Raw genomic sequence first — 14,494 nt, forward strand, 5'->3', positions numbered from 1 at the left:
TGGAAAAATGCACATATATATGTAAAAATAAACAATTACAAAATTTTTAAATGTAAATTGACATTTATTTCCTCTTAATTTAGTCCAGCATCATGGTACCTGCCACTTAATAATCTGTAGGACAATTTGTTTTATTTTGCTCATCCATAGTCAAGTCAAAAAAAAAAATAGTCTATAAGGTTGGCAGTTCATAATGTGGGGAGGTGGAACGTATCAATTTCCCTCATCTTGCAGTGGTATTCTGATTAGCTTAGCACAGGAACACAGCACAGTGAAACACCTGGTTTTGGAAACACACTGCTACCAGAAAAATATGACCCCATGAAAACATCATGGTGAGAAAGGAGGGAGAAAGTGACAGAAAAAAGGAGGGAGGGAGAAAGAAGGAATATGAATGAGAATAAGCTAAGCATATAGGACAATAAGTTAGAACTAATGACTCCCACAAAAGGGTATAGAGGACCTGATGCATTATTCTTCTACTTTTCTGTGTATTTAAAAGTTTTCAAAATAAAAAAAAAAGGGTTAAAACCAAAACCTTGTAAACAAATATACTGAGGGCATCCTAAATAGTACTTTCTAAAAAAAATTATTTATTTGCTGCATATAAGAACTGGGGTGCAGGCCAGAGGTGTGGGTAGAGGGTGAGAGTGCTCACCAGAGACAGAGTGGGGAGCAGAACAGGCAGATCTACTGAAATACACTGCTGAGGGGAGCAGAGAGCAGGTCAGGAGAGGTCTGCTGGGCCATGTGGGTTACTCCTTGGCTGGGAATCGAACTTCTAAGGCAGTAACTGCAGAGAACTTCACAGTGTTGTGGTCTTTAACCCCTGTGCCACCGGGGAGGACCCCTCCTAAGTAGTTTTCAAAGTGACTTAGGGACCTTTGATCTATGTGTCTGCCTAGGCAAGTGAATTGGGCACATGTTCAATTAAAGTACAGACTACATAAAATTTATGACTGTTCTCATTATGAGTTCAGAAGGATATGTGGAACAGTGTTAGCAATATACAATGTAATGAAATTAATTGTCTTTAATCATTTTATTAACTTCAAAAGAGCCCTAAACCTGACCAATCTCCTTTCTGAAGAAGCAAATAATGAAACTATATAAAAGAGAAATTGGCAGAGACGCTGGCTGTTCTGTCATTTCACAAGCAAGATTCCATTTTACACAATAATATTTACTGAGAATGCCTAGAACACTCCTTAAACCCCAAAGGTATATATGAGCCTCAGAGAGGAACACCGGCATGTCATAAGTGTTCTGGAGGCTGATTTGCTTCTTTTTACCAGGTCAGTCATGACTAAGTTAACCAATTAGCCATTTCCAACCCACATCTTTAAGTAATAGGAATTCCATCAAACACCATGTTAATCAAAGAGATGGCAGGAGTTTTAGTAAATCACATAATATGCATTAAGCACCAAATATCATCACCCCTCCCAATTTTTTATATAATATAGTTACAGTGATCTGAAAAGGTATTATAATCAGCTATCTTCTGAAAACCACTGGAGAAAAAAATAAAGTCACAGAGTTTGACAAGCTCAGGCTGATATTTTAAACAAGTTGAGGCCTATGGAATAAAGACATTTGCTCATGGTCCTGGAACTAGTCAGGAACACACCTTGAGCTGTAATTTAAGATTCCTGACTCCTTGGAAGTCCTTTTGTGATAGTGTGATCTCCATAATAAGGCAAGGTCCATGTTCCCTGTCCCACCTAATGGCAGGTGGACCAGATGGGTGAGAAGATACAGGAAGCTGAGGGAGACACAGAGAAGACTTGGAGGAGACATATGGAGCAGAGACATGTGAAAAGTCACACTTGTTTTTCGGTTTTGCACTTCCAAGTTTGGCGGGCTTGGAAGGGGAGACATGCATAGTGACATGTGGAGATACTTGGAAGAGACAAGGTGAGAGACACTTGGAGAGGTTGACAATGGCAACCATTACCTTGGTTTGTATTTGAATGTTGAGCCTTTTGAAACTGGGGCCCTGCAGCAGGGATTGCACGGCAAGGCTGTCAGTTTTCATCCCCACATAACTGGTAGGAGCCATTGGAAAAACATGGCCGATTTACCTGCCCAGGTCAGTTGCTGCCTGTGGCTCTGGTGGAGTTTTGACACAGAACCTGTGTGCGGGTTTCCCACCGGCTGCTCAGTATTGCCTCTGGACAGCACCTAAGATGTCCTGCAACAGACAGCTACATGCAGGCTCGGCACTGGCTGGGCTTGATGGCCAGCCTGGCACTAAACTTCTTATATTTGGTCTTTTTCTTCCTGTATCAGAAATGGACTTCCTTCCACTGGTGGAAACCTGCTCCTTTAATAGATCTGACTCCATGGCAGCTGGCCCATACAGGTCTCTGTAAGAACATCGCTTGCAAAAACATTTTGTTCAGTATGATTCTGTTTGATGTGAAGAAGCGGTCGACCATGCCTCTATATATTGGTCCTTCCTAAAGTATTCATTACATTATGTGGATACAATCCTAAAGTATTCATTACATTATGTGGATACAAACAAGTACACTTAAATATATGTTTACACTGTAAAATCCTTTTTGCTTATTTTTTAAGTTTCTTACTATTCTTTCTATATTTCTAAATTAGAATATTAGTTTTAATATATTAAATAGTGAAATTAATAAAAGAGTTAACATATCCATTTGTTGAGGGATAAATATTTAAGCATTTTGAAGGCTGTTTTCTACCAAGAAAATTCAATCAATCAATATTTATTGATCTTCCACTCTGTACTGTTTTAAATGACTGCAAAGAAGGCAGGAAATGCAACAGTGCCTTGCTCTTATGGTGCTTACATTTTAGTAGAAGGAAATGGGCGAGCAAAAGGATGTGGCAGGACGAGGTAAGTGCCATGGAGAAAAGTAGGGCAGCGGAGGCAGAGAAAGGAGTGCTGGGATGAGAGGCAGCAGAGAGGGTGAGAGGGAGGAGATGAGGAAGCCAGACATTCAATCAGGTGAGGGACAGGGAGTCTGGGTGGAGGGAAGAGCAAGAAGTCTTTGAGGTGGGAGAATGCTTGGAATGTTTGAGCAAAGGTGAAGGGATCTGTGTGAGTGACTGAAGGAAGCCAAGCAAAAAGGGTACAGGTAGACATCAAAGTCTGGGTGTTACAGAGCCTTATAAATCATTGTAAGGCTTTTTGGTTGCGGGGGGAGGGCAGTCACTGTAAGCTTTTCCCAAAGTGTTATGGGAAGTTTTCCAAAGAAGGATGAAATCGTATCACTTATGTCTTAGTAAGGAAGCAAGGAAGACCCACTAGGTTATTCCAAGGGAGACTAGGCAAGGAATTATGGTAGCTCGAGCAAGGGAAATAGCAAGTGAAAATGTTGAGAAAGAATTGGATTCTGGATTCTGGATGTATTTTGAAGGTCAGAACTAACAAGAGTTTGCTAGTGGGTTGGTTATAGGGTGTAACAGACAGGACGCCCTAATGATTTTGGGCTGAACATTTTAGAAGGATGAATTGTCATTTACTGGCATGAGGGAGACCAGGATTAATAGTTTTGGAGTGGGAGGAGATTAGCGTAAGGTGAGTCAAGACGCAGTTTAGAAAAAAGGCTATTCATCTTTTCAATAAATGAAAGTGTTAGCCTTCAGACTGAGGGGTACCCTGGAACCCCCAACCTGCAAGCTTTAAAGAGGTTCTGCCATCTGCCACATGATGCAAATGCATATTCTTAGAGTGAAAAAGCTAATAGTGTGCATAGAGAGAGAAGAAAGGGTAACCCAAAGTTACCTATTCCCTCATGGGTGAAAACCCAGTTATCACGGGTGAAAAACCAGTTATCAGTGGCCAAAGCAGGCCACTGAGGCCCAAAAGCTCACTACAAGTCTAAAGCACCTTCTGGTGTAGGACCATAGGAAAGGAGTAGAGTGGTCAGGTGAGTCTAGGATGAGGTGAAACAAGGCAAGGGGGTGTTGTAGCAGGTCAAAAGACAGTGCCTCATACTGAACAGGTCACTGTCTGTGGGTTCTCATCCACATGCATAATTACAAGACCACTCTGGCTCAAGGAATGACAATAGTGAGATTCGTTTAACAACCAGGAAAAAAAAAAGAGTTAAGGTCACAAGGTCTTAACGTTACCCAGGTAGAGTCCACAGTGTCAAGAAGTCCCAGATATAAAGTCACTCATTCAAGATGATGTTGTCTGGCCAATGAGGGCCTGGAACTCTTGATATGCTGGCAAGCAGGGGGTCAGGATCCACCTCACCACAGCTGGAGGTGCCCACATGCAGGGCAGGGCCACTGCAATGCAGCAGCAACAGCCTCAAGGTCAGGATAAACACACTGGACACAGGACATTGGACCAAATAGCTACAGCGGCAGCAGCAGTGAGAGATGGTGCCAGGCAATACACCATGTTAACAGCTCTCAAAAGTGACCCAGACACAGAGTGTTGGTCACCCATCAACAGTGCCGGGCAGCACTGGCTAATAGTGCTGGTCACCCGGTCACCAGAGATGGTGGTAGAAATACCAGCATTGCATCTCTGTGAGTTGTTCCATACCAACAGCAAACAGCTCTTTGAAACACCAGGCCCAGGGCCTTTGGTGCTCTTTTCAGGCAAAGTTGGTGGTTGGATCAGAAGCAGGTGCATCTGCCTGGTCACTGCAAAGCCTTTTGGCTTCCCTCTTCAGAGGTTCACAACTGGATGCTTTCTTCTTTCTTCTTCCTTTGAAGATCAAGCCCAAAATGGGAGCTTGGGAGTATCAAGTTGGCTCCTGCCCTGCCTTAGATCTTCTTTCAGGGTCCCTCCCTGATTGAACCATTTTCAATTATAAGTGACTAGTGGGACCATTTTAGGTACATGGCCCAGAAGGGAGAAAAGAAAGTGGTGGAAGGAAAAGAGGAAGCATGAAAAACTATAAAAAATAATATGTAGGACAGTTTTATCCAGAGGGTAAGGGAAGGAATAGTCTTAAAACAGGACCTATGTAAAAGAACCTACTGAGAAATGTAAGAGAGAAATTAGCATTCTTTTAGCAAGACACAGAAATCTACCACCTAAGTTTGGATCAGAGATCAAATATGGGTTTAACTTGGGCTCAAACTTCTCCAGATATCAAAGGTGGGGATTAAAGGAAATAGTATAAGAAAAAGACAATCTGTCATTGCCCAGCTCCCCCCAAATTCTAGGGCTGACTTCCTAAAAGAGGAGCAGGACCAAAGGGAGATATTTGGTATTTTTCTTTTGAACCATATTGTCCAAGAGAAATATAATGCTATCCACAAATGTGAGAATTTGTATGCTTTAAAATTTCCAGGTAGCTATGTTTTCTTAAAATAAAAAGAAACAGGTGAAATTAATGTTAACTAGTATACCCCAAATTGGATCATTTTTAGTATGAAAAAAATCTTTAGCTATTTTGCATTTTTTTGTTTGCATACTGAGCCTTCAAAAATCCTGGATATCATCTCCACATATTTACAAGAACTAGCACATCTCAATTAGTACTAGCTACACTTCACATGCCAGAGAACCACATGTGTGTGGTGGCGAGCAACAGGACAAACCACTCTAGTGGGCAACATCCATTCATCATTTATATTCTAAAGAAGGATCCAGGAGCACACAAATTGTATCTTAAATTCTTATGGTCAATAAAGTAGTTCAGTCATACATTAAACTTCAAAAAGTGCTAAGCCATGGTGGACTAAGTAGAAAAAGGATAACGCTAGATAAATAGGTAGGAAAGAAAGGCTGGGATCTCGGGCTACACTGTGGATACCAAAAATTTATCATTTTTGCAGCTTTGGACACAGCACTAAAAAGACAACTTGAATTCTGTCGCTTAAATGAGACAGAGAACTGCCCTACACGTCACAGGAAATTGTCCTAGTGATTTAATCTAGTCTCAGGGCTACCTCAGTAGCAAAAGGAAATGAAGAACAAAAAGGACAAACTTACTTAAATTTGTAACTTTCCCGCTTATTATTCACAAATCCATCTGCCAAATCACGAGGTAAGATAATTTCCAAGCTAGATGTTAAGTTTTCATCTTCATCTATGGAGTAAATCTGTAAACAAGAAGACAACAGATGAACGTAAAATTACAGCTTGCCCTATTGCCACTTAATATGACGTGCATTGTCATGGAATAAAAACTGTACCTTTAAGAGAAAAATTCATAGCATAATGTAATACAGATAATTTTCCTCTTTGAACTGTGTGCTGACTCAAACAAATAAATGGAACAGAACAAGAGGAAAAACCTAAATCAATGCTCTCTCCAAGCACAGATTGTCTTGAAAGATCTAATGTGCAAGCTTGAGCATCTGAGTGTGTCTCTTGTTGAGAAACTAATAGCCCTGAAAGGAACTATTATCTAAGTATTGCTTTGGAGTTATATACCAGAAATCAACATTTTACTACAACCAATAAGCCTTACTGAGCATTTACAAAATGATCTAGACACAGAGATCAAAGGAGGAGGTCAGAGAACACACAAGAATGCTCTGATTCTAGTTGTGTTCAAAGAAGCCCATGTTTCTGTGAGACAAACCCAAGCATTTGATAAAAGAAATGTGGTTTTAAAAGACACATGTAATTCATGTCTTTGATGTCATTTTTAAGGTTCTCCTCCCATTTCAGCCACTAATTAGCAAATGACCTAGGAGAAATCACTTAACCTCGTTAAGCTGATATGGAAATGAAGGGTCTTAACCAAGCACCTTACATCTGTCATTTCTCTGATGCTATTCTTGGTTACCAACTTCTTCATTTATTGGCAGAGAAAAATGAAGAGTCAAACCTATAAAGAAGTCACTTGGAATAAAGGCATAAGATTGTGTATCTTAAGAGCTGGATACAAAGCTGAGTTCAATTTGCCAATTGTGTGACCAGCCACCACTTTAAAAGTTCCAGCTCCTTATACATAAAACCAGGAAAACCGAATTGCGTCCATTCCAAGACTGTGGTAGGAATCAAATGATGTCATAGAAATGGAAGCATTTTGTAATGCCCCATAAAAAATGTTAGTCATTAGATTTAGAGGTTTTTAAAAAAGACTTCTTGTCTTTCACCAGGAAATAAAATTCTAACAGGCAGTACTTCCGTTTTTAGACTCATTTGGATGCTTGATTATGGGGAAAGTCATTCTTAATGTCTACCTAAATCTCCGGATAATCTGAATAATTTTCCAGAGCAGATTTTTATTGAAGACGCTCATTTAAAATTTGAAGAATTCATGTAGAAAAGGAATTCTGTAAAATAAAATTATTTGTGAAAAATAATGGCATCAGGGCCAAGGCTTTCTGGCTAGGTTTTCTCAAAACACATTTAAAATGATACACTGTGGGATACCAGGTGAGTGAAAGGAGTGTGACACATTAAACATATAGCAGTGAGGGGTGCCACATATGTAACAACAGTTAATACTCAATGCTTACAAAAGGGAAAGGTTAGAAGAGTGACCTCCATTTAAGTAATTTTTTTAAGATTTATTTATTTATGCATACAGAGCTGGGGTACAGGCCAGAGGTACAGGGGCAGTGAGAGGATTCACCAGGGACAGAGTGGGGAGCAGAGCAGGTAGACACACAAAGTACACTGCTGAGGGAAGCAGTGGGTGAGACAGGAGAGGTCTGCTGTGACATGTGGGTCACCTCCTAGGCTGGGGATCAAACTGGCGCTGAAGAGGTTGTGGCTAGTTTTGCTTTAACCCACTGCGCCACCTGGGAGGCCCCCACGTAAGTCATTTTCAGAGGCATTTATAAAAAAAGCTTGTTTAGTCCATCTTCAGGTAGAAAATATTTATTTGAGATAGAGTAGGGATTTTTAAGATTAGAAAGACAAGTAGATCAAATGCAAGGATGAATATGAAAATGTTGGAGATGCACACAGCACTAAACCAATGGAAAAGACTACCATTGTTAAAATTATCACTAAGGTTCACTTAAGTATCCTCTAATTTACTAATCTATAAAATAGAATAATTTAATTTTACAGTGCCTTAAGAAATAAGATTAATGAGGTCTGGAGCCACAAACTTAAGAGAGAAAAAAAATGCCTTTGAACCACTCTTGGTTTAATGCTACAGGCAGCATAGCTAGCTAGAGAAGCCACCACACAATCTGGAGAACTAATTCAAAATTTATTCATCTGCATTCTCTTATTTTTGTATAAGTGGCATAATGTATTTTGGTAAGAATGTGACATTATGAAAATACAGAATGAAATCTAAAAATACTTCCTGGGGTAATAAACAATCCACTGCACAGAATCTCACCAAAGAAATGCAAAAGAAGGCACATTAAAATAGCTGAATACTACATTTTAAATAAAGAGAAAGTTGAATATTAAACTCAGAATTCTCCATTACTCCTCCTTCACCCCACTTTTATCCATCCCCTTATTTACCACACCCAGGCAGGTGCTAGTGACTACAGCCTTTATAGTCTACTCAACATTTTTAGTTAAGAATCTTATATACTTTATACATATAATGCACTTTTTAAAACTTTTTTTTGTGAGTGTAAGAGGAGAGAAAATGGAAGATATTCATGATTTCATTCTACACTGCACTATTCCTCTGAAAGAAAAATGCCAATTGATTTTTAATCATCTTATAAGATCTCCTTAATGTATTCCATTAATAAAGACAGATGATGACGACAAAGATACTGTATTCCCCTTATTTTTAAATGCTACATTATGAGCTGCTGTGATGTTAATACATATACATACATACGGTGTAGACATGGAATAGAATAATATATTACTAGTAATATAACCATTACAGGTATTTGTGAATACGATATAGCTTGCTCTTTCCTAAATTCTCACTTTGTGAGGCCACGAGTGTTTTGTCTGAAGGGAGAAGAGTTTCAAACTTAAAAAAAAAAAATCATTTGTTAAAACAATGGTCCTGCCACTAACAAGCTGGATGGTCACCTATTTAACCTGACCATTCAGTGTCCTCATCTATAGAATGAGGAAATTGGCATCTAAGTGATAAGAATGACTCAGCTCTTTTTCTGGCCTGAAAAAAACAATGATTTAAAACAGTTAAGAATCTTGCAAAGTTTACCTACTCAGAACAAAGCCAATCTGGAAAGGTTTCCCTGGATCCTTTTAAGATTAGCACACTAGGGGAAGCATCTCAGAAATGCTCAGTTAATATTTTCTAACCGGTGGGTATAGTGTATTCTCTGTTTCTGAATGCATAAGTATCAATCATCTGAAATGAGAACTATAACTAAGTGAATAAAATTTTTAGGGGTTCACTGTGTGCAGAACCACAGTATATGTTTTGGGTACCTGTATCTGTTTTCTGCATTATCTATTTTCTGTATTATCTCAGTAGCATAAGGCTGTGCATCTCTTGCTTGCTCCGTTTGTGAAGTTTAAAAACAGAAGTTTGACTGAGTCGACCTGTGAAGAACAGAGTGACTGTTTCCCAGAAAGGTACAAGAAGGATGCACAGTTAAGATGCACTCTGTGTGAGGATTCAGAGATGCATGCACGCGTCTGGCCCTGAGTGACCACTTGTGCCTGGAGCCTGGTACAGAGGCAGAGAGCTGGGGTAGGCTTCACCTGGCCAGCAGAGTCGAGTTAAGGGGAGTGGCCTGGGCGTCAGCTGGCTTCCCTCACAGCAGCGCGCCAGAGTCTGAGGAACCCGGGACGTCTCCCGCCCTGTGTGCAGGATTCGGGGCGGTAGCCTGCGCTCCACACCTGGCGCCTCAGCCCAGGCTATATCCCGCGCTCCACGCCTAGCCCCTCAAGCCGGCCCAGGTCCCTCGCTTACGCCCTTCCCCCGAATAGGGGCCCCGTCACGTCGGCACCTAGGAGCTACGGCCCGTACCCCTTGTTGCTGCTTCCGGACAGTGGGCTTCACCCTTGCGAAAATCTGGATCGTCTGCTTCACCATCTTCTCTGTACTGACCCTCAACCTTTCTTAAGTCCCAGCTCCCCAAACTTCTAACTCCGACTACCTTCCGAGAGCTACAGTCTTAGCAACAGTAACTTGGGACACTACCCAAGGAGCACCGCGACTACCGGGACCCCGCCTCCTCTCCCTAATTGGTTGTGAACCGGGAGTGGCCAGGGAGGGGCTGAGAGGCGGGGTTAACGGAGAGGGCTAGTGAAAAGTGCTGCGCATGCGCGTAGTCAAGGTTTGGGTACCTGGCTCTGCATAGGAGCTTGACCTAGAGAGTGCCTTAATCAGGTGGCAACCAGAGTTCCTTCTCCCATTCTGTCTCTCTCATTCTCTCTCTCTTTCTCTCTCTCTTTCTGCCCCCCCCCATCGCTCGCTCGCTCGCTCTCTCTTTTTAATAAAATTTTGACCACTTTTTTTTTTTAAAGATTTATTTATTTATGCTGCAGAACTGGGGTACAGGCCAGAGGTGCAGGGGAGGCGAGGAGATTCACCAGAGACAGAATGGGGAGCAGAACAGGCAGATCAATGAAGTACACTGCTGAGGGGAGCAGGGGGTGAGATAGAAAAAGAGGTCTGCTGCACCATGTGGGTCACCTCCAGGACTAGGGATCAGACTCACACTGAAGTGGCCGCAGCTAGCTTGCAGTGCTATGCTTTGGCCCACTGCACCACCAGGGAGGGCCCAAACATACATAATTTTATATGTGAATTATATCAGTAAAATTAGAAAATGAATTAGTGGATAAACAAGCAGAAAGAATGGGGTTTTTCTGAAGACTTTGTTAGCATGTGAAAACATTCAATAGTATTACTACCAGATAAATAAACCCACATTAATACCACAGTGACATATTACTAGATACCTATCAGAATGGGTAAAATAAAAACTAGTGACAACACCAGATGTTAATAAGGACATGGACAAATTGAGTCACCCATACCTCGGTGGTAGGGTTTTATATTGTAAAGTGTGTCAGGTATAGACACTTTGAAAAAGTTTCTTAGAAAAAAAGATCCAACCACTAGAAGATCCAACAATTGTTGGATTGGAAACAATTGTATCCCAGTGAAATAAAAATGTATGTTTGAACACAAATCTGTGCATGAGTGTTCATAGTAGCTTCTTCATAATACCATCAAACTATAAACCACACAGATGTCTTTCACCCAAAGAGTTAAAAACCTGTGGAATACTATTCAGTAATAAAAATGAAGAAACTACTGATACATACAGCAACTTGGATAATTTTTCCAGGGAATTATGCTGAGTGGAAGAAAGCAGACTCAAAAGTTAAATATTCTGGCCCTCCCTGGTGGTGCAGCGGCTTAAAGCACAGCACTAAGAAGCTAAAGCCACTTCAGCATGAGTTCCAACCCCACAAGCCGGGAGGTGATCCACATAGCTAGGCAGACCTCTCCTGACCGCCGGCTGCTCCCCTCAGCAGTGTACTTCATTGATCTGCCTGTTCTGCTCCCCACTCTGACTCTGGTGAATCGCCTCACCCCCCCCCCTGCACCTCTGGGCTGTACCCCAGTTCTGTATGCATAAATAAATAAATCTTAAAAAAAAGTTAAATGTTGTATGATCCCATTTATGTAGTATTCTTGAAATGATGAAATTTTAGAGATGGAGAGATTAGTGATTGCCAGAAGTTAAGGGGGCAATGACAGGGGATGTGGCTGTAAAAGGACCCCTGTGATGGACTCTATTGCTTCTTGACTATGATGGTGATCACAGATATCTTCATATATGGTAAAATTGAATAGATATCAATACACACGGCTGCATATAAAACTGGTGAAAGTTAAATAAGATGGATGGATTGTATAAATGAACGTTTCCTGGTTGTGATATTGGACTATTATTATCTAAGATGATACCATTGTGCAAAACTGGGGGTGCAAGATCTCTCTGTATTATAGTTTACAACTGCATTTGAATCCACAGTTATTTCCAAATGAAAAGTTTTTAGAAAGAAACTGAGAATGAAAGTCAAGACATACATGCTGAGAACAGTTTTGTAAAGCATATTGGATCAAGGGAAAACATTCAAAGTTCCTTAAAACTCAATAATAAATGGGAAAACAGACAACCCAAACTACTTGTTGAAAAAGAAGGAGCAGACACTATACAGATTGCAAATACTCATGTGAAACAATGTTCAACATAACTAACCATTAATAAAATACAACTGGAGACCATGATATACTATAAACACCTCTGAGAATGACTGAAAATAAGAAAGTAAAACAGGCAATAATAAGAGTTTATAGGAATTCAGAATATCAGGAACTTTCAGACATGGCGGGAAAGAATGCAAGATAAACGAGTCACTTTGAAAAACAGTCTATTTACTTATATATCTATATCTCTGTCTATATGTCTATCTTTCCATGTGCCCCAGAAATACCATTCCTAGGTGTTTACCCAAGTGAAATAAATTGAAAGCTGATATTCACCCAGAGACATGGGCAGAATGATTGTCATGGGTCTATTCAAATTACCAAAAAACTAGAAATAAAGTAAATATTCTTCAAACTGATATGTCCACACAATAAAAATAAGACTGTTGATGCCTGCAACAACATAATTAAATCATAAAATTAGAAGGGAAGAAAAAATGTCAGTGGTACCATGTTTTGGGGGATAGGAAAAGATATTGGGGCAGGTTGTTATTTTATAGGGGGTGGAGGTTGCAGGACCATGACATATCTTGATTGTAGTTGTGGTCACATGACTACACACATTTCCACAGAAATAACTATAAACTTAAAAGGATGGAAATAACTATGCACTTAAAAGGAGTTACATGTAAATTACACTATTCTAAGTAAAACAAAAAAAAACTGAAGATGGTGTATGAACAGGTGCAGTAGTAGTGGGATGGAAAAAGTAGAGAATAAGGCATTTATAAAATAGATTTTAGTGGCTCTCTCACTTGGTTATGGGTGGTAGGAAAGAGATGAATTGTTTTCATATCTTGGCTTTTGTGAACAGTGCTGCAGTGAACATGGGACTGGAGATATCTTTCAAGTTACTCATTTTGTTCCCTTTAGACATATGCTCAGAAGTGGGACAGCCTGTCCATCTATAAATGAATAAAGAAAATATGATATATATATATATGAGAGATACATTTATATATTTATATACATATGTGGAATAACATATATATGCAATAAAATTCCATTAATATAGATAGTAGTAAATGGAATATATACCATATATATGTATGTATAATGGAATGTTATTCCATCATTATAGAGAAGGAAATTCCTGAAATTTGTGACATCACAGATAAAATTGGAGAACAGAGAAAGTACTGAATGATATGTGTATATTCTAAAAAAAAAAAAAACTCAAGGAAATGGAGAGTCGAATGGTGGTTACCAGGGGTCGAGGGAGTGGGGGAACTGAATTGTTAATCAAGGGACATAAACTTCCAGTTATGAGTAAGTTCTGAATACCTAATGTACAACCTCAATCACAAGTACTGTAGTTAATAACACTATATTGTATACTTGAAGTCTACTGAAAATAGATCTCAAGTGTTCTTACCACAAAAAGAATAAATAAAATATTGAAAGTGTAGCTATGGGCAGTGATGTCTGTATTAGTTAGCTTGACTGCGAAGAAAGCTACAGTTGAAAATACAGATTCAGGAGTCATTTCAGGATTTTCCCCACAACGTGATCATCATTCAAGAGGACTGAAGCTGCAGTTCTCACACAGATGGCTGGAGGTGTGAAAGTGGCTGCAAAAGATACTAAGGAGAGAAGTGGAGATGTCTGAAGGAGGACAGGGAGATGGAAAAGCCAACAGGACATTTTGAGAAGAAGAAAATGTTCAGCGTTGTGGATTCTAAAGATGATAAAGTGAGAAATGTCCTTCCAACTTAGCAACTAAAATGCCATTAGCTATCTAGACAAAACCTTCATTGGAATAATAATAATTGGAGTCAACCTGAGATGCTGCTTTTCCAGAAGCTTCATGGGTGGGTTGTGAAGAAACAGTGTGAAAGTTCAAGGAAGCCAGGTTTGTTTGTTTGTTTTCCCATATCTGAGGAGGTAAAGAAGAGGAGGTTGAAAATACAGGAAGGAAATAATAGATAATAAATGGCCCAGATAAAAAACTGGCATTAAAGTTGCCCAGCCCCCATCTGAGGAGCTCAATTTCCAGACTTTCAATGGATACCTGAATCTACCCATCCTAACCTAAACATGCATCCCCATGATGAAGTTTATTTATAAATTAGGCAGAGAAATAGATTAACAAAGCAATGTGGATGTGGGCTGTGTGGTGCTAATCTCTCTCTTACTCTCAAAAATCTTATTGTATGGAATATTTTTAGATCACAGTTGACTGTGGGTAACTAGAACTACAGATAAGGGGGAACTACACTATACCATAAGAAGCAACGTATCCACTGGTATTTGCAAAAGACCATTATCAATACTGAACCAGGAGGTCTAGGCTTGTTAAAAATGCTCTCAGCTGAAAATAACAAAAATAATGAACAACCATATACCAGAGACATTCTGTGGGGGTGGAGTGGGGAATGGGATCAAAAATGGGGGGGGAAGGG

General features: G+C 39.9%; 1 protein-coding gene across 1 annotated transcript in view; it reads right to left on the bottom strand.

Annotated features, from left to right (window-relative positions):
• KIF6 (kinesin family member 6) overlaps positions 1-9,899 on the bottom strand; it is a 378,140-nt gene extending 368,241 nt beyond the window's left edge. The window contains exons 1-2 of the mRNA XM_012720329.1: positions 9,834-9,899; positions 5,939-6,048 (exon numbers count right to left, since the gene is read on the bottom strand). Coding sequence (XP_012575783.1) covers positions 5,939-6,048; positions 9,834-9,899 — 176 coding nt within the window. The remainder of the gene's footprint in view (positions 1-5,938; positions 6,049-9,833) is intronic.
• Between the last annotated feature and the right edge of the window lie 4,595 nt (positions 9,900-14,494).

The sequence above is a fragment of the Condylura cristata genome, unplaced genomic scaffold (genome assembly GCF_000260355.1).
Source record: "Condylura cristata isolate star-nosed mole 26May11 unplaced genomic scaffold, ConCri1.0 scaffold00001, whole genome shotgun sequence".
NCBI classification, from domain to species: domain Eukaryota; kingdom Metazoa; phylum Chordata; class Mammalia; order Eulipotyphla; family Talpidae; genus Condylura; species Condylura cristata.